A 21,370-nucleotide genomic window follows, 5' to 3' on the forward strand; every position below is an offset into this window, starting at 1 on the left:
CCACCCTGTGTATCCCACTCAGATTAGCAGTGTTCAAGCCCTAGAGCCCTCCAGGAGCATGCCTGCCTCTCATAGTATGTCCTCCGCCTCGGATACCTTGTGAACCCTCGAGTTGACTCCCCTGATTGTAAAAGTCCAGAGGGAACAGCCATTGATAGCGAATGTTTTGGAACGCAGTAATTGGATGATGTCCCAGAATTCTCTCCTTTGATGGTTGAAACTGCGAGATCCTGAAATACCTCAATCTTGTGGTCTTGCCAAGATAAAGTCCCACTTTTCCTGGCAGCTTGAGCCACCCTCTCTTTTACTGTGAAGCAGGCTATGATGTCCCTAGCCTGATTACTGCGTGAACTTCCAATAGCTCTGTGAGCTCGTTCTAAGACCACCTCCCGCCGATTTTCCTCTTCGCCATTAGGATGTAACAGCAGGCTGCAGATGTCTCACCACATTAAAACAATCATGGTATTCTTCCGTTTTGGGCACGCTGTGGAAACGTAAGTTTATGCGACGTGATTTTCTCTTCAACATGCATGTTCAGTTCTTCCTGGACCTCTTTCAGCTTTTCCTGCTCCTCTGAGCTTACCGACCTCAGTCTGTTCCTCCAGGCCTGTTTCTGCATCATCCACTCTCCCCCCTCCCCCCGAGGTCTCTAATATCGCTTTGCATAGTCTCCAGAATATCCCCGATCTCTCTCCTGAATTGGGTCATGTCTCCTCTCAGCTTTTGGAACCAGCTTTTGAACTCCTGTCTGGTAGGAATGTCAGAGCCCTCCATATCTGCAGCTGATTCGGTATTTATTTTTATTTAAAATCTTTTCTATACCGTCGTTAAGCTAGTTGCAGTCACAACGGTTCACAATAAGGCACAATTTCAAACTTAAATGTGTTGAGTTATATTAACTAAACAGGTGCCATCAAATACTGTAACAGTTTCATATTAAATATTACTTAGTGGTTGAGATAAGTCATGTCTACTTTAAGTATATTGGCTATAAGATAAACACTTAAGTCTTGTCCTCTGTTGTTGCAATCTAATAGAGGTAAAGTAAAATAAAATATACACACACACCATTCGAGTAAGCTGATGTGTGTGTGGGAGTTCTTCGGACTGCATCATACAATTCCCTGGATTCTACTCTTCATTCACTTTGTGGTATGCTTGCTTAAACAGCCATTTTTTAAAACTTTTTTTGAATGCTTTAATGTCTGTGTTCTGATTTCTAAAGGCATTGTGTTCCATATTATAGGTCCTGCCAGGGATAGGGCCCTATCCCTTACTTGCATTAGTCTGGCTGTTTTTCCTGAGGGAATAGTTAGTAAGGCTTTGTTTGCTGATCTCAAGTTTCTATTAGGGACGTGTACGTGAAGGGCTGTGTTCATCCATTCCGCCTTTTCGTTGTGTATTAATTTATGTATGGTGCAAAGAGTCTTGTATTGAATTCTTTGTTCAATGGGTAGCCAGTGTAGTTCAATTAGGGTTTTGGTGATATGGTCTCTTACTTTTACCGGTTAAAATTCTTGCAGCTGTGTTTTGTAATACCTGTAGAGGTCTTATCGTGGTGTGGGGTAATCCTAGTAGAAGGGCATTACAGTAATCAGTGCTTGAAAAAATTAATGCTTTTAGTACTGACCGGAAGTCATTTGGTGTTAGTAGTGGTTTAAGTCTTGAGAGTCATAAGTTTGGCGTAACAGTCTCTTACTTTTAGAGATACGTTTCATACTTAGTTCCGTATCGATAATCACTCCAAGGTTTCATACTTTCTCTAATTGTATTTTTTGGTTGTTATTGATTGTAATTGGGTTTTGAATGATTGTGATGTTTTTTGTTCAAGATGTAGGAATTCTGTTTTCTCTATGTTAATAACTAATTCCATCTGGTTTAAGAGCTGTTTTATTATATCTAGATACATGTTGGCTAAGGTTAATGTTTTCTCAATTGAGTCATTAATTGGAAGTATTAATTGAATATCGTCAGCATATATGTAGTGTGAGATGCCCAGACCAGCTAGTAGGTGGCATAACAGCAGCATGTATGTTGAATAGTGTGGCAGATAGGGCTGATCCCTGCGGAACTCCTGTTTAAAGGTTTATTCTGACATTGCTTTTTTGATTTGCACTTGGAAATATCTGTTATCTAGGTATGATTTGAACCATTTGATTGTTGTGTTGCATAGTCCTATTTCTTCTAATCTATTTAATAGGATCTCATGATTTACTGTGTCGAATGCCGCTGATAGGTCCAGCATTACTAAAACGTAATGTTTACCGCTGTCGAAACCTCTCATGATGTTGTCAGTTAGCGTAAGTAGTGTTTCAGTGCTATAGTTTTTGCAAAATCCATGTTGTGATGGATACAGATTATTGCCCTCTAAGTGTTCTGCTGATTGTGTGTTTTCTATTAATTTTGCAATTAGTGGTAAGTTTGATACTGGTCTATAATTGCTCAGGGTGAGTGGATCACTGTTTTTTTTCAAAATTGGTTTTACTATTGCTCCTTTTAGTGAATCTGGCATGTTTCCTTCATTTAATGATAGATTAGTGATTTTTGTTAAAGTCGGAGAGGTTGTGGTGGCTAGTTTTTTTATATCTGTGGTGGGTATTGTGTCATATGCATGTGGGGCAGGGTTTAATGTTTTTTTTTTTAGCATTGATTCAACTTCTATTTCGGATATTTCACTGAATGTTTCCCATTGTTTAACATCTCTTTTTTGCATTTTGATGTTTTGTTTAGTTATTTTTGGAATCTTTGTTTTTAGGTTCGTAATTTTGTCATTAAAAAATGTAGCTCTCATTACATCTATTTACTGGAAGGTTTTGTGAAGAGTCAGATGTATCATTTGTGAGATTTTTTACTATGGTAAACAAGACTCTTGGGTTGTTTGCGAATTTCTCAATTTTCATTCTATAATATTGTTTCTTTGCATTGAGTATTATTTGTTTATAGTAGGCTAGTTTCCTGTATTTAGTCAGGTTTCCAGTTTTATTTTTTCCCTTCTTTTTTTCTCAGTGTTCTTTTGACTACCTTTATCTTTTCGTTATGCCAGGGGTTTGTTTCTTTGGGTTCCATGATACTCATGTATTTAATTGGGTTTCTCTCATCTGCTAAGTTTTTGGTTGTTTGCATCCATGCTGTTGTGGCCGAGTCGCAGTTGGTGCAATCTATTTCAGCTAATTTTTCTTCTAGTTTGTCTTTTAGGTTGTCTATATTAAAAGGTGGGCGATATTCAAATTCAATGGGTTCTCTTTTTTGAGTCACTTGCTCGGTATGTTTGATAGCGGATTCTATTAGGAAGTGGTCTGACCACTGTATCAGTATATATTCTGTTTTAATGTGTTCTAGTTGACTGTTTTATAAATGATAAATCTAGAGAGTGTCCTGCTTTGTGGGTGGGCTTGTCAGTAATTAGGATGAATCCTAGTGCTGTCATGAAATCTATCAGTGTTTGACAGGTGTTGGATAGGGGGTGCATATCCATGTGTAGGTTGAAGTCACCTAGTACAATTGTGGGTTTAGAGGTGTTTAAGTGTGTTAGGAATTCAATTAGAGGGGAGATGTTTAGTTCTAATAGGGTAGGAGGGCAGTATATAAGGCATATTTGTATGTGTTCGTTTCAAACAGAGCAATTTCATGGTTTCTTGGTGGTGTAGTTACATTTAAATCTTTTTTCTATTAGGAGTAATCCCCTGCCTCTTATTTAATCTGGGTATTGAGAAGACGTCAGTTTTTATGTGCTATTTGATTTTTTAAGACTGTCTGATTTTTTTTAACCATGACTCGGTAACAGCTATGAAGCTTGGTTTTGTGTCATAATAGGTCTGTAATTATAGGGAATTTCTTGGTGATTGATTGTGCATTTACTAACAGGAATGTTATCATTAATAAATTGTGATGGAGTTTGTTATTTTAGTCTTTTTTTATTTGTATGAGGTTAGTGGATTGAGTTTTCTTAGTTTCATTTGCTATGTGTCTATTTCTGTGTTTGTGTGAGTAGTAGTTTCCATATTTACCTTTGTTTAGGCAGGTTGATAGATTGTAGTCCTGGTACCATTCTTTCGTTGTCCATGAACATTGTTGTTGGCTCTGGTTTAGTCGTTGGTTCATTCATTGTTGTGGGGTTTCTCAGAGGTGTACGAAGGGGCGTACAAAGGGGCCTGCCCCTTTGATGTGCCCCTTAGGGTCCAGCTCTGTTTTTAAATCCCCTCCTCCATGGGCACCATTTTGTCTTCGGGACTGATCACTGCCATTGCGAACAAGAATCTATTTAAATCTGTTTGGTTTTTTTTCGAGGTTGTCATAATTAGCTTCCCGGAGCTCTGCCGTGAGTTTTGAATGCAGTTCCAGGCACCTGAGCTGCCGAAAGGGAACGCGGGGGAGGAAGGTGCGAGCCACAAGTTTATGCAGCCATCTTAGCGGGTGACGTCACCGCTCTCCAGAGGCTATTTTCTAAGTCAGCTTGATTAGTAGCAGGTAATGGACTTCTCCAAGAACTTATCCAAACCTTTTTTAAACCCAGCTACACTAACTGTACTAAACACATCCCCTGGCAACAAATTCCAGAGTTTAATTCTGCAGTTGAGTGAAAAACTCAGATTAGTTTTAAATGTGCTAAATGTTAACTATTATCCGAAAGAGTAAATAACCGATTCACATTTACCCATTCTAGACCTCATGATTTTAAACACCTATCATAACTCCCCTAGGTGGTCTCTTCTCCAAGCTGAACAGTTCTAACCTCTTTCATCTTGCCTCATAGGGGAGCTATTCCATCCCCTTTATTGTTTTGGTCGCCCTTCTCTAACTTTTTCATCATAACTATCTTTGAAATGCGACAGAATTATGCACAGTATTCAAGGTGCAGTCTCATCATGGATCGATAGAGGCATTATGACATTTTCCATTTTACTCACCATTCCCTTCCTAATAATTTCTATCATTGTTTGCTTTTTTGACTGCCGCAGCACACTGAACAGATGATTTCAATGTGTTATCCACTATGCTGCCTAGATCTTTCCTGGGTGGAAGCTCCTAGTATGGAACCTAACATTGTTTAACTATAGCATGGGTAATTTTTTACCCTATATGCATCACCTTGCACTTATCCACATTAAATTATCCTATTTACAAGACCCTCACCCTCATCCACAAAAGTATTACTAACGAACACTGCAACTGGCTAAACCCACCCTTCCTCCCTCGTACCTCCACAAGACCCACCCGTGCTTCCCTCCGTGGAACTCTTATCCCTCCCTCCATAAAATCCACTAGACTCATTTCCACCACCAATAGAGCCCTTTCCCTTGCAGGCCCCTCCCTCTGGAACTCTATGCCTCTTGACCTACGTACCGAAACCTCCACACCTACTTTCAAAAAGAAACTCAAAACCTGGCTTTTCCTCCAAGCATACCCCCATTCATCATCATCTTCACCAACTAACACACTAGCCCAACCATCATCTCTCTCCAACACCCCCCTTTCAGGACCTACACCCAACACCCTCCCCCTCTAAAGTTTCCTACAACTCCTGTATATAACCAGTGTACAACTTCTGTAAATAACCAATGTACATATTTCTACCTCAAATTCCTATTCACTTTTATCCCCTGTATCTGTTTGCACCCTCCCCCTGCCCCCCCTTGTATCTGCCCCCCCCCCCCCATCCCTCCCCAGTTACTTAGTTAATTGTTCTGTTACTGCGTTTTACGTTATATACCGTTCTCTGTAAAGGCTATGCCTATATATCCTCTGTTGTAAGTTACTTGTAAACCGGCACGATGTGCAAACGGTTGCCGGTATATAAAATTAAATAAATTAAATTGCATCTGCCATTTGGATGCCCAATTTTCCAGTCTTACAAGGTCCTCCTGCAATTTATCACAATCCGCTTGTGATTTAACTACTCTGAATAATTTTGAATCTGCAAATTTGATTACCTCACTCGTATTCTTTTCCAGATCATTTATAAATATATTGAAAGGCAGAATCCTGGTACAGATCTTTGAGGCATTCCACTGTATAACCTTTTCCTCTGAGAAAACTGTCCATTTAATCCTGTTTCCAGTGACTTTTCCCATGACTTTTTTTCACTTTTCTTAGAAGCCTCTGAGGAACTATCAAATGCCTTCTGAAAATCCAAATATACTACATTTACCGGTTCACTTATATCTACATGTTTATTAGCCCCTTCAATTGGTATAGTAAGTGCTAAGTAGAAGATTCAAGTGAAGCTTCCCTCAAGCTCAAACCCTGCTCCTTAAACCAGGAATGCTAGCAAAGGAATGATCAACTTTTCAGGGTTTGCACCAGTTAGTGCTTCTAAAAATCACTTCAGTTGGGGAACACAATGTTGCTGTTTATCTTAAATCAACTATTAGACTGCATTTCATTTGCTCATTGAAAGCAGTAGTATTATCATGGGAAAAGTAGTTTTAAAAGATTGGCTGAACCTAAAATGGGTTCTTGAGAAAGCCTCTCCCAAACAAGAGAAACATTTAAATTTACACACTACCTATCATTTCTAGGCCTTTTACAATTTAACATTCATAATCTCAAACCCAGCTGAAAGGATCAATCTAATGTTATCACTCTGCACTGCAAAACCCAGATTCTTTCTGGTCCAGAATCCTGCTCTTTGGACTGGAAGCACTAAGGATAGTCCATATCAGCTCAGAACTGGGAAGCTTCAAAAATACAGAAAGGGGGGCATGCTGTTTTCCCAGTCAGGAAGAAAAACAATGGCTGTGCTTTTGAGTATCTGTACTGTGTAGGCTCTGCATGCTCAGGGAGGGAGGGAGCTGCCATGGCTTAACCATGTGTTTTTCAATGGACCAGGGAAAGAAGCTGCTTCTGCAGTGGTGAGCCCAGATAAGAGCCACATTGTGTAGGAGAACTGGATATGGAACATCCACTGATGTTCCACAATCCAGGAAATGCTGCCAGCGTCAGACCTTAGCCCAGGAGTTCTTGCTGCTGCTAGCTACCTAACCAAGGGAGCGAGATCACAGCTATTGCCTGCCAGGGAAAAGTGGTAAAGTAGGAGAAGAGAATGGGCAAACAGGCCAGAGAAATGAGGTGAGGGGAGAGGGAGTAGGTGAGAAAGGGAGAAGAAAGGCAAAAAGTATAAAGTTAAATAGCAAATCAAAATATGAGAAAAGAGTCAAGAAAACTAAAAAATTAATGAAAACAAAAGTTGATAGGATGGATTTTCTCAGCTCCTAAAAACTTTTGGCTGGTACTCTGAAAAATCTTCCAGCTCTTACCACTGTGGTGTGTGCCTGTGCAAGTTTACTATTCAGCAACTTGGAAAAATAAAATGAGGAAATGGAGAAATTACTTACCTGAATTTTGTTTTCCTTAGTGTAGACAGATGGACCCAGGTCCAATGGGTTATGCACCCCTGCCAGCAGATGGAGACTGAGTCAGATTTCAAAGCTGATGTCACCCTAGATGCACCCCTGCAGTGACCTCAGCTCTTCAGTATTCTCTTCAAAGCCACTATGGACATACCGTATTTTCCGGCGTATAAGACGACCCCCAACTTTTCCAGTTAAAATATAGAGTTTGGGATATACTCGCCGTATAAGACTACCCTTCTGTGTCACTACATAACCATACTGTATGTGGTACCCAGTATACAACAACCAGCCAATCACGGCAAGCGATGTACCTTACCGGTGATTGGCTGGTTTTTGTATACAAATCCTGCTTGGATTGGTCAGCTCTCCCTGCCTGCCCAGCCCTCCCTGTCTCCAAGACTATCAGAGCGGTAACGCATCCCTCTGGCCCACCCTTGTATCCTATTACCGGTACCTCCTTCTCTGCCTCTCAGATCTCGCTCCCGAGGACTGCAGTGAAGCAGCGCAGACGTGCATGTGCGAGATCTGAGAGGCAGAGAAGGAGGTACCGGTAATAGAGATGTGAATCGGAACCGGTTCTGATTCCGGTTCACATCGTGGGTTGTTTTTTTTTTTCGTCCGGCCCGATCGTTTTTTTTTTTTTTTTTTTTTTTTTTTTTTAAATCGGCTGCACCCGAGCCAATAAACAAAAAACCCACCCCAACCCTTTAAAACTAATCCCTCAGCTTCCCCCACCCTCCTGACCCCCCCCCCCCAAGACCTGCCAAATTAAATACAACCCCCCACCCTCCTGACCCCTCCAAGACCTGCCGAAAGACCCTGGTGGTCCAGCGGGGGTCAGAGAGCAATCTCCTGGACTTGGGCCGTCGGCTGCCAGCAATCAAAATGGCACCGACGGCCCTTTGCCCTTACTATGTCACTGGGGTCGACCAATGGCAGCGGTAGCCCCTGTGACATAGTATGGGCAAAGGGCCGTCTGTGCCATTTTGATTACTGGCCTTAGGAATTCTCAACTGGAGGGGGGCCTTTAGGTATCACCACAGGAGAGTGGGGCTCAATTTTTTCTCCAATTTAAATGTAGAATTTCTCCTTCTAAAAAGTACAGCAATCCCCATAGGGAAAGGTACATCCACCATCTGTTGCAGATGGAGAAATACTGAAGGGCTGAGGTCAGTGCAGGGGTGTAGGGTGACAGCTTTGAGCCATTCAAAACAAATGGGTTATGCTCCCCGCCAGCAGATGGGAGTCCGATTTCAAAGCTGTCACCCTATATATACCCAACCAATTTGCATGAAGGGGGAACCTTGGCTCAAAAATATGCTCACTCCTGCTATAAGTGAAACCCAGGGATTAACCAAAGTATCACAGAAACTTAAGGGAGCTAAACTCTATTCTTGAAGGAAAGCTACAATATATGAAAAACATGGAAGATAGCATATGCTCAATGAGAATTATGTGAGGCAGTGGGGTGAGAATTTCACACAGACTAAATGAGTTTTGGTTCTAAAGTAGCTTGAACAGATCAGCATTCAGCAGAGACAAGGCTATTGGGTTGCAGCCATATTGTTTAACTTACCTTGCCAGCATAATGCAAGATACAGAAATCTGCCTTGTCTTTCAACTGTTTGGGTTTCTGGAGTTTAGGGTGACTGCCCAATTCCTGCATCACTTTCTCCACAAAGCTTTTATCTGTAGCTTTAGGGAACCAGCACTCCTCATCCACCAAAGCCAAGATGCCAGGAGGACCAGCCTAGAAAGTTTAGAAAACAGTTCATGCACTTAACCTTATAACAGACTTAAGACCAACATATGCTAATTTCTAAACACGAACTACACAATTTCAATATTCGGAGGCATATACTTAGATTTTGCAGATAAGCATCTATACGCATTAATGCTTTTAGCAACAAGCAGTGTCCACTTTTCAAATTGACGTGTCCGAACTGAAACATTACGTATGATTTTTCTCCAATTTGGATCAGCATTCTAGCTCAGTTTATTCAAAAACCATTTATATACACTGAATAGTAGTGGCAAAGATTACAAATCTGGAATGACTTAGGAACTGGTCAACTCATACTATACTAGCGCATAAAACCAACCAGAGCTTTGGATTACTTTGGAGGCAAAGTTATCTTTTGGTGACAATTCACTAAAGGGCATTTTCATCCTTCCTATAAATGACCCTTTTGGGTTAGGTTAAGGTGTTGCAGTTTGCTCCTGCTCTTTTGGACATCCAGCAGAATCAGAACTAGCCCCTATTGGGGGTTGTGACACCATAAGCCTTCATTCTCAGTGAAGTTTCCACTTCTACCTCAACCTCCACTATTTAACCTAAACCATTGTAGTTAATGCTTCTGATAGGTGCTACAGCTCCCTCCAGAACCTGGTATGCGTACGCATCAAGTACTTTATTTTTAACTATTACTGAGACAAGAGTATGAAACAGTAAGACAGTAGCAATTGCCACTGTGCAGACTAACCTTAAAAATAAACTTTCTGGGCAAGCTAGATGGACCATGTTGGTCTTTATCTGCTGTCATTATGTTACAATGTCAGAAATAATTGGTCAATCTATATAAAGCTTCAAGCAGTGCAGATTCAAGAGCCTGCTTTAACAATTTCCTGACATTAGGAATCTATGAACATTTCAACGAATCACACAAATGAAAGCAGGCTTCCAGGCCATTGCACAATTTGGACCCATGAGACCAAATCTGTCCCAAATTAAATCATGCGCTTGGAGCATATCTTTAACAGTGCGACAGCTTCTCAATTTGTGAGATGTCAAAGAGCCACTGACTTATGGGAATTTTTGGAACACTCAATTTTCAAAAAATAGTTTTGCCAAAGGGTACACTGGATCTTCAGGATTTGGATTTCAAGCTAAGTGACATTTTCTAACTATGCTCCATGTTTGATGTGGGCTTGGTGAACAGCATTTCCTTGTCATAGCGCTTTTCACACTTGCATGTGAGGATCATTTGTTTAATAAGCGCAAAAAGTATATACAAGTTAAAAAAAAATGTTTTAAATTAAATAAAAGGACTATTGGGTGGATGGTGGTGCTTATGATTAAACTGAGAACAAGCATGGTACACTGGGATGGTGCCCTGAAAATTTATGAAGCATCACTTTACACTCATTAAATATTTTTTCCTTAAAACAAACATTTTTATATATAAACATTTTTCAAGTTTGAGGGAGAACAACAAATGAATGTGATGAGCGCGATTAAAGAACATTTTTTGAAAATTAGTTAATTGAGTTCCAAAAATTCTTAAAAATATACAAAAAAGTAGTAAAAATTGGTTAAGTGTTAGGTAATCAATTTTGTTTGCAGTGTGGGTTTTGTTGAAGTGAGTTTATTGTAGTTACCCCCACTTTTTGTGGATTGAAAGTGTTTTACTGACTTATGGGAAGCATAGGTTTTCAATGTTGAGCGATAAATGTAGCTGCAAAAGCATTTGGTTCTCTAATTTCTTCCTCCTGCCAGCCACTGAGAATCCCAGTAGCCCTGCAGAACCACCTCAGGAGATGCAGACAACTGCCAGCCTATCACCCTTTAAGTTGTTTCACAAACTTTGACCCCAAAATTCTGGCATCATGGACATATCCACCACATGTGAATATGCATCCCTATGACCACACCCTCTCTAACAGAGGACCAAAACTAGAACTGAACCTATGAAATAGCCCAGAGAATTTTGATATATGTGCCTGAGCTGGAGACCAACATGGAGAAGGTAACTGACCCAGAATCCTCTGCTATCTTAGACTTTCTTGGCTATATGAACTTCAAATGCCTTACTGAGCCTGACCTACAGGAATTCCAAGGACACCTGGACAGCAGCTGAAGCTGGTGACAAGTTGCGATGCCTAATTATAGGATCACAAAAGCAGAAGGCAACGGTTGGAGCTTCAGGCTATAGAAGCACCATTTTTCAGGGGCATCTGTAAACAGCCTAAGATGTGTTGATTGCCCTGACCAGCAAGATTCTAACAGAACAAAGGACTACCTAAAGAGTGATGGTAAATGGGCCCATAATAATCAAGGCAGTTTAGGGATAATCTTATGCTGTTGACATGACAACCTATGTAAATTATTCTCTGGGTAGTCACACGTCTAGAATTTCTAACCTAGTACTATATTGTATTTTACTTATAAAAGGATCAGTTCATATACTCAATGAGATGCAAGTGGTCTGTGTCAGAAATGGCATCAGCATCTCCCAAGAATACTTATATTGATCAATAAAAAATGATAAATTCTACAAAATCCAAGTGTTCTCGTATCCCTGGATATAAGTGCCATAATGGCCTGGCGCTTAATTTGTATACACAGGGAAAGAGCCTAAGCATTTAATTAGCTCTCTTGCTACTTTGCATCTTCCCATAAACATCCCAATGCTCAAGCTGTAAAAGCAATTCCTCACTCTATTGCTGTATCAAAAAGTGGACCTTGGTCTCATCTACAATTTCTCCTAGTACAGTAGATGACGCGAATCTGCAATGCTTGAAATTCTGTATAGATTTTATTTTTGGCCTCCTGCTTACTTAATGCTACTAACTTCATTTACTTGGAGACACAGCCATTATCCTTGGCTTTAGTTAGGGACTGTTTAAGCAATTCATACATAAGGAAAGTTACTTCATAAAATTTTGTATGCTGACATGACTAAAAGAAGCCATCTGGCTGGAAAACACCACCTGTCATTTACTTTAAGCCATTTGATTCCCAATTTATGTTATGTTCTTCTACCTCTTAACTTCAGAGCAGTTTATAACATTCACAGTTTAAAAAAATGTAACTGAAGATCACAATAAAATGAAATATAAAGATATCACGAGGTCAATATTCAAGCCATTTAGACTAACTCACAAGTTATCCATCTAAATGGCAAATGTGGCATATTTAGTCACTTAGCCTTCTAAATTATAGCTGGATAAGTAGTTATCCAGCTATAATTTAGACACAGAAAGGGGGAGTTTGGGGGCATTCCAAGGAGGGGGCTGAGATATCTGGCTAACCTAGCCAAATATCAGGTATAAGCGGCTAGGTTGGCCAGATACCTTTAAACCTGCTTCTGAGAAGTGATGACATACAATGGGAGGGGCCACGATGCGGTGTGCGTCAAGCCATATCATGGCTGGAAGACGCCATTATGAAGTGCGACCGCTGGCACAGAGGGGAGCAGCCGGTGCAGAAGGATGTCAAATGGTAACAGTACCTCCCCTGCAAGGTCCCTCTGCCTTTTTGGGGAAGGTTTGAGAGAGAAACTGAAAATTCACGGAGCAATCGAGGGGACTGAATATTGCGAGCTGGTTCTCAGGAGTTTTCCTCTGGCCCATAATTTTTCCATGAAATTAAATACTGTAAGGTTCCTTGTCTTCTGACATCCAAGATTTTTTACTTCATATTGTGTATAGTCTTCCACAATAGTGGATGTGGTCTGTTTAGATTTTCTGGATGGCCAGGACTGCTGGTTTGAGAAGCAATATGTGAAAAACATTGTGGATGCAAAGAGTGGGTGGCAGGTGAAGCTTGTATGTAACCTCGCCTATTTTTCTTTGTATGGGAAAAGGTCCAAACCTGGGTGCGAATTTTAAGGAAAGTAAACAATCTGAAATTCTGCGTGCTCAGCCATACTAGGTCCCCAGGTCGGAGTTGGGGACCGTCTCCTTTTTATCTGCCTCTTAGCTCTAGTAGCAGGTAGCAAGCAGCAGCAGCAGCAGCTTCTTTCCAGAACTCTGTCATGGACTGGATAGTTTGATCTACAGCAGGGCAAGACTAGGGTGTAGTGATGGGCAGTGATATTAGAGGATGTCTCAAAGACTAGGAAAAAAAGGGGATGTTCTGGTGGCTTGAGTGATGATTGTTATGGCAGACCTCTACCCAAGGCAATAAGGATGCCCAATCATCCTGTCATTTGTTCATGTAACATTGAAGAAAGTCTTGAGGGACTGATTAGTCCATTGAATTGGGGGTGATAAGCCAATGAGAAGTTAACACACACACTTCCAGTTTCGAGCAGTAAATTGAACTCCTCTATCAGATACAATATTCATGGGAAGGCCATGAATTTGGAAAGATTTATATGGAGCTGTGGGCAATCCAGGAAGTGGAATAAAATGGGCGATTCTTGAAAACTGATCCACTACAACCCAGATGACTGCATTCCCATCTGAAGGAGAAAGATCTGTAATGAAATCCGTGGCTATGTGGGTCCAGGATTTAATCAGGAATAGGTAGGGGTTTTAATAACCCACTTGGTTGCCTTCAGGAACATTTTTGTGCTGCACAGATGGGACCAGGATTCAACATCTCTTGGTATCCAATCTCCATTGAGGCCACCAATGATGGGAGAAGGTTTCTTGTCCTACTACTCCAGGATGCCTGGCTAGATGAGAATCATGGGCCCAGTGAAGGACCTTCCACCTCAGATGCTTAGGTACCACAGTTTTTCCCCAAACGAACCATAAAAGTAGCAGCGAGCATAATTTGAGTCTGGTCAATATGGCGAGGTGGATCAGGAGTGTCTAGAAGTTTTCTGCCTGATGACAAGGCATCTGCACGTTGATTCTTTTCTGATGGTTGGAAATGTAGATTGAAATTGAATCGACTAAAGAATAGTGCCCAACGGGCTTGCCATGGGTTCAAATGCTGAGCTTGAGTGATATGCCAGGTTCTTATGATCAATATAGATTGTAACAGTATACTTGGCCCCCTCCAATATTTGTCACCATTCCTCAAGAGCAGATTTGATTGCTAGGAGTTCCCGATCCCCTATGGCATAGTTCTTTTTAGCCGGAGAGAAATTTATTTTAGAAAAGTAGGTGCAAGTAAGTAATTTCCCTGAATCCAAAAGTTGCAGAAGAATTGCACCTTCTCCTAGGGCAGAGGCATTGACCTTCATAATGAAGGGTTTAGTAGGACCAGGGCGTTGCAGACAAGGGGCTTGAACGAATTCTTCCTTTAAACATTGAAATGTATGAATAGCTTCAGGAGACCACTTACGAACTTTGGCCCCTTTTTTCTTTTTAGTCATGGCCATAAGAGGGTGGCTACCAGGGTAGAATATCCTGCAATAAGTTGATTAATAACTGGAAAAACCCAAAAAATGTAATGCTTTGAGAACCTACTGGTTGAGGCCACTCGAAAATTGCCTTGAGTTTTTCTGGGTCCATACATAGACCAGTCCGGGAGACAATGTACCCCAGAAAGGGTAATTCTTCTTTATGAAAGACATTTTTCTAATTTAGCATATAATCTGTTTTCTCAGAGGCGTTTGAGAACTTTCTGTACATGGATCTGATGCTGGTCCTCTGTTTTAGAAAAAATAAGGATGTCATACAGGTAAACAAGAACATGAGAATAAAGGAGATCTTGAAAGATATCATTGATCATGGCTTGAAATATCATTACAAAGTCCAAATGGCATTACCAGATACTCATGTCCATCTCGGGAGTTGAAGGCGGGTTTTCCACTTGTCCCCCTCCCGAATTCGTATTAAGTTGTAGGCCCTGTGGAGGTAGAGTTTTGTTAAAATCTGTGCACCTTTCAGTTGGTTGAAGAGTTCTGAAATAAGGGGGATGGGATACAGATTTTTTTTGTAATGGCATTTAAGCCCTTGTAGTGAATGCATGGTCAAAGAACCATTTTTTTTTTGACAAAAAAAGAATCTGGCTCCCACTGGAGAGGAGTGTGATAAATCCCCGAGCCAGGGTTCTCTTGAATGCACTGAGTCATGGCCTCTGCCTGGTTCTGATAAGGTGTAGACTGCCCCTGGGGGGCTTCTTCCTAGAAGTAATTCTATCCCGCAATTGTAAGCCCGATGTAGGAGTAGGGCCTCTGCTTTTTGCTCGCTGAAGACATGAGAATTCTGCATATTGGTGGGGTAAATCAAGAGGGAATAATTACCGAGTATGGAACATGACGCATAGGTGGTTTCACTGGAAGCAGGCAGCTCTGATGACAGTAGGAACTCCAACTGGCTAACTGTAGTGATCCCCAATCCACCCAGGGTTGGTATAATCTTAACCAGGGTAGTCCTAGGATCGTTTGGTTAACGGAGGAAGGAAGCACATAGAATTTAGTTTCTTGGTGGAGTAACCCTGTTGTCATTTTAACTGGTTTGGTAATAAGTGAAATTTTATCCCCCAGGGGTTGTCCATATACAGAGGAAACTAAAAAGTTACTTTCAAGGGTTCCGTGGGAATTTGGTGTTGGCGAATTGGATTCTCCTCTATAAAGTTGCCAGCAGTACCGGAATCCAAGAAGGCCTGGAGATGAATGGAATTTCCAGCAATTGGTAGGGTTATAGTAATCAGAATATGTGGAGAGGGAGTAGCATGACCCAAGGAGGCCTCTCCTACCAGTCCTAGGCCCAGGAGTTTCCTGACATTTGGCATTTATTGGCAAAATGACCTGTTATGGCACAGTACAGGCAGAGATTGTTCTGTCTCTGCCGCTCTTCAGGCAAGATCTGGAATCAATCTGCATAGGTTTGTTGATACTGGGCTGAGCCTCAGGAGTTTTGGGAACAAGTGGATGTGAATGGTGACCAATTCGGCTGGTGCCAGCCTAAGAACTGCCTGTTCGAGACCTTTCTTGAAAACTGAGTTCCAATTGAATAGCTAAGCGATCAATTCTTCTAAAGATTCCAGGGGTTCCCGAGCAGCCAACTCATCCTTTATGGCTTCCAACAGCCCTTGAAGAAAAATTGCCGTAAGACTGTCTTCACCCCAGCGAAGTTCGGCGGCAAGAGTCCGGAATTGGATTGCATATTCTCCCACGGAGCGGGAACCTTGTCGGATCTGAAGTAGGTCTGAACCTGCAGAGGCTGATCGTCCGGGCTCATCAAAAATTAGCCGAAAGTCTTTAAGGAATTAGTCCAGACTATTTAGAGGGGCATCTCGTTCCCAGAGGGATGTTGCCCATGCCAAGGCCAGTCCTTCCAGTAGTAATAAGATGAAAGTGACTTTGGTCTTATCCAAGGGAAATAATTAAGATTGGAGAGGAAAAATGCATACGACATTGATTTATGAACCCTGGCATTGCTGGGGACTTCCACTGAAACAAGGTGGAAGACTTAGAACGATGGGAGGTGGTGCGACGGAAGCAGGGGTCAATGGAGATGCGACAGCCAGGGCGTCCATTCAGGCAGCCAATCTTTCCAACACCCCTGTCACTTGATCCAGCACTTGGACTCTTGAGGCCAATCTGGGAATGGCCTGTAAGGCTGTTAGGTCTACTGGATCCATGGCCTCTGCTGTTACCGGCATGATGGTGGACCCAATGGTAGTGTAACAGTCTTACCTTAGCCTGAACCGGGAATGAGGCAGAAACCAAGGCACTATCCAAGTCCAGGGTCCGGCGGCAAATAGGACAGATCCACGGCACAGTCCGGGTCCAGAGGAAGGCAGGAGAAGATCCAAGGCAAATGAAAATCAGAGCAAGCAATCAAGAAGCAGCTGAGGCAATGCTGTGCTGAAATGTTGGGTTTAAGTAGTCCCATTTCCCATGCTAGCTTCCAGAAGCAGCAATGACGTGCTGCGATGGGAGGGGCCACGATGCGGCGTGCATCGAGCTGCATCATGGCTGGAAGATGCAGATTAGAAGTGCGACCGCTGGCACAGAGGGGAGCGGCCGGTGCAGGATGACGACAAATGGTAACAAGCAGAAATCTGTAAAAGGAAAAATATGTAAAGGAGTCTGGTGGCCTGTTTTTTGATCCCATGGTGAAAGTATAAATGAGGTCCTTTTGGTGTTCCATCTGGCACCCCCCTCTTCAAACCTAAAGTATATTTAAATGCCCTGGCCCACCAACCCTGTTATCTATTTAAAGAAATCGTAAATCTTCCCCCCCCCCCCCCCCAAGACTCTCCCATGACTTAAGTGGCCAGTCAAGCTGCCCCCCCCCGCCCCAAATCAAAGTCAATGCTAGGAGTGTGATATGACCTTACCTGCTCCCAGCGCAGTGTGTCAGATTCCGTGCTGGAAGCGTAAGTAGTTTCATAACTTATGCTTCCAGTGCTGAATCTGACAGACTGTGCTGGAGCATTAAGGTCATCTCTCACTCCCAGCATAGACTGATGACTTCAGGGGATGGAGGAGAGTCAGGTTGGGGGGGGGGGGCCTTGACTAGCCACATTTAAGTCAGCAGTGGGTGGGGGGAGGGGGAGAGGGAGAGGAAGATCTACAATTAAAAAAAAAATAGCCAACATGATTGGCGGCGTGGGGCATTTAAATGAGGCACTGACAGGGCCTCATTTATACTTTCGCCACGGGATCAAAAAACTAGCCACAGGCCCCTTTACATATTTTTAACTTTCACAGATCCCTACTTAACTGGATATCTTCAAAGATATCCAGTTAAGTAGTAGTTATCTGGCCTTACAATTTTGGATAACTAGACCTGCTCAGAAGCCACTTGTATCCATAAGCATTCTGACGGGGTTTGGTGTGTATTGGGTCTGTCCTCTGCTGATCCTCAAGGGGGATACTTACGAATCCAAGGATTTGCAGGAATTCTGGGGGAAGCTCCTCAGGCTGGATATGCTGCAGGACACACCAGATCTGGTTGAGGACCTGGATGAGGTTCCTGTGGCTGAAGGGGATGATCCCAAGGTGGTACACGTCTTTCTTAGAGAGCTGCTCTGGCCACAGATTTCACAGGTTAAAGAACTCTGGATCAAGGTGATGCAGGAAGAGTGACTTGGAGGGAACAGAATTGGTGCCGGATGGCCTGCATAGACCAGTGAAGGCATGTCCCTTTCATAAGTCAGGGAAGAAGCTGGTAGTTCAGGCACAGGATACTCCAGAATCTGGCCTGAGTGTTGGCAGAGTTATGTAAGTTCTATCCCTTACCAGAGGAGACCTTAGAGTTGTTAGCTCTTCCGAAGGTGGATTCCTCAGTGTTGGCAGTCACCAAGACAACTATTCCAGAAGCAGGATCGGCTGCATTAAGGGATGTGCAAGATCGCAGTTGGAGCTTCATCAAAAAAGGATTTTTGCAGTTTCAGCCATAGCCATCAGGGCTGCGGTGTGTAGCAGTCTTGTGCAGAGGCTATGTTTGTTGGGTCCAGCAGTTGCAGGATTCTCAAGCTTCGACAGGAGCGGCAGCAAAGCAGGCTGACCATCTCGAGGAGGCAGTGGTTTATGGAGCAGATGCCTTCCAGGACCTGGTCTGGACCTCATCCCAAATTATGTCTACTCTGTCTGCTAGATGCTTGCTGTGACTATGGAATTGGTTGGCGGACGTGTAGTCCAAGTCATAGCTTAGGGCTCTTCCTTTCAAGGGAAAGTTGGTGTTTGGAGAAGACTTGCAGCAGATAATGAAGCATCTGGGGAGACCAATATGCACAAGTTACCAGAGGATAAGCCTAAAAGGCATAAAGTTTGTGCCTGCATGGGCCAGGTTTCGGATCAATCGGAAGTTAGTCAATCCAAGACTTCTGGAGATCCACATTGGCAAGCTCCGGCCAGTACTAATGTCCTGGAGTCAGTCCTTTCGGGGGTGGTGGTGTTCAGGATATCCCTAATAAGCATGAGATTTGCATGAACTGCCTCCATTATAAGCAGATTTCATGCATATTCATTGTGTATATCCTGAAAACCTGGCTCAAGTTGGACAACCCTGTTCTAGTACATCCTCTTTCCAAGGTGGCTAAGCCTCCAATTCCTGTCTGGTGGAATAGATTCTTTTAATCTGGATAGCAATTCAGCCAACATAGTAACCTTGAAACTGAAGCTGTGATAATTAGTGGCTTAACTCCTCACACCAGTCTGCATTAGAACATTCCTAAAGATCTACACCAGTCACATCAAAATCTTGCTTGGAATTTACCGTGAGACCTGGAGAGAAACAGAAGGGTTATAGAACACATCCAGAGTTACAGTACACAATGCTGGTACTCAAGCTTAGGTATGAAAGTTGAGAACATGATCTAAGTCTCCAGAGTGATCAAACCCATCTGAAATAGAAGACAACTAAAACTGGCTCAATGGGAGACAAGCTTCTCCAGGATGGATTTCTACAGAATCAGGAGCATCATTTGCAGGTGCCATGAAGGCACAAGCCTAATATGGAACATTAGTAAGTCTATATCCAAGCCTACCAAACCATACACCAGTGAGTGATGAGATATTGAGACTTCTGCTCAAGACTCTAGCCACACACTGAGTCAAAACAGTTGAGGACTTAATAGGAAACCATCACTAGTGGAACTCTATACAATTTTGTGTCTTCCCATGGCTTTGGTAATCAGCTCCAAGTAGGACAGATCATTCTCCTTGAGCGGTTTAAGGCCTAACAGCAATATTTTGAGATGTCATGACCTTTTCCTACACAGTATTAATATTCCTGGTGATTGTTTGCAAGAACATTGGGAACACCTTTTAAATCATTGGGCTGCTTAATGGATTTCCTTAGGTGAAAGATTCAATCAAAGCTGAAATACCCATTCTCTTCAGAAAGATGTCAAAGAAGGAAAAATGCTTTAGCATATTACTGGTTAATTCAATGGAGTTCAGCAAAGCAGATCTGCTTTGATCATAGAACAGTCAATGTAGCCAAGACAAAAAAAAACACTAATGTAAAGATCAAATATATAAAAGCTGGTGTGGGCACAACAGAAGAAAAATCTGAAAGTAAAAAGCTTCTCAAATTCCCATCCACCCCAAACTGGAAAAAAGATGTCCAATAAAACTCATTGGACAGACTAGACTGAGTAGGCAGCCATTTAGTATTCTGCACGTTGACCAGCTTTGTCTGGAAAGCTCTGCAGATGTCTCCATTGAAGCTGCTAATTTGTGTTCTTGACAGAAAAATATGCTGGTGCTTATTCTATCATTTTACTGCCTCAAGATAGATAACATGAACAGTACAATCTTTCTGCAAATTAATGACCACACCCAAGACAAGGTTATTGAGCACAGCAGTCCAAATCCTATGACCAGCCTACAGATAAAAGATAGTTTGGAAGAGAATAATTGTATAGCATATATGGAGCAGTAACACCATAATCAAACTGACCTTTAATGTATGGTAGGCTAACCTCTTATGTTTTGCTTCCAGTACTTTCACCATATAAAAGTTTAGCTTCAAGTTAAGCAAAATGAACAAGCCAAAACATTAATGGCTATCTACCAAAACTGCAGAAACTGATAAGATGAAAACCATTTGCATGCATACAACTTTGATGAGTAGAAGTTAACAGAATAGCACTTACAGGCTTTTCAATGAGATCAATGCATGGTTGTAGGTCAAGGCCAAAGTCTATGAAATTCCACTCTATGCCCTCCCGCTGATACTCTTCTTGTTCCAGGATGAACATGGTGTGGTTGAAGAGTTGTTGCAGCTTCTCATTGGTGTAGTTAATACACATCTGTTCAAAGGAATTCATCTAGCAAAGAAAAACCCTTTAATTGGTAAATTGTACACACTGTGGAGCAAGAAAATCACAACCTATCTGAAAAAGCATGCATTTCATTGCTTAGTCAGGGCACAAGTGGGGTGGCATGGCATTATACCATAGGTTCTTTGGCAGCATACAATTCTATATCTATTACAAAAATCATTGGAAGGTAGCTTTTTAAAATTGTTTTTACATAAAATAGATCTCAAACTATGACGCTCACCCAATCCAAATATAACAGCCATAAGGAAGTTCTTTAAAAAAAAAACCCCAAACCTCATCTTAGCAAGATCACTCAGTAATAGATAGAAATTCAAAAAGTCATGGGAGAAAAGTGACTATCAGTAATGCTATTTATCCCACTCTTCCCTAATAAAGCCACTTTCACAAAACTGAGCTGGCCTGAGTAAAGTTGACAGGTTTTTATCCAACTTATTAGGCAGCTATGTCAGTATTAGTGTTAGAATTCCAGATTCAGCTACATTACATAAGATTTTCAGAGCCCAACATTAAAAGGCATTTAGCTGGCTCTTACAAGTTAACTGGCTAAATACATAGGTTTCAGTACTGCAGGTATTTAACAGTTTAAAATTAACCA

General features: G+C 41.9%; 1 protein-coding gene across 2 annotated transcripts in view; it reads right to left on the reverse strand.

Annotated features, from left to right (window-relative positions):
• MYH9 (myosin heavy chain 9) overlaps window positions 1–21,370 on the reverse strand; it is a 419,875-nt gene that overhangs the window by 189,673 nt on the left and 208,832 nt on the right. For both annotated transcript variants that reach the window (XM_029590410.1, XM_029590411.1), the window contains exons 13-14: window positions 20,587–20,760; window positions 8,929–9,102 (exon numbers count right to left, since the gene is read on the reverse strand). In XM_029590410.1, the coding sequence (XP_029446270.1) occupies window positions 8,929–9,102; window positions 20,587–20,760 (348 nt within the window). The remainder of the gene's footprint in view (window positions 1–8,928; window positions 9,103–20,586; window positions 20,761–21,370) is intronic.

This window comes from Rhinatrema bivittatum, chromosome 2, assembly GCF_901001135.1.
Source record: "Rhinatrema bivittatum chromosome 2, aRhiBiv1.1, whole genome shotgun sequence".
Classification (NCBI taxonomy): Eukaryota; Metazoa; Chordata; class Amphibia; order Gymnophiona; family Rhinatrematidae; genus Rhinatrema; species Rhinatrema bivittatum.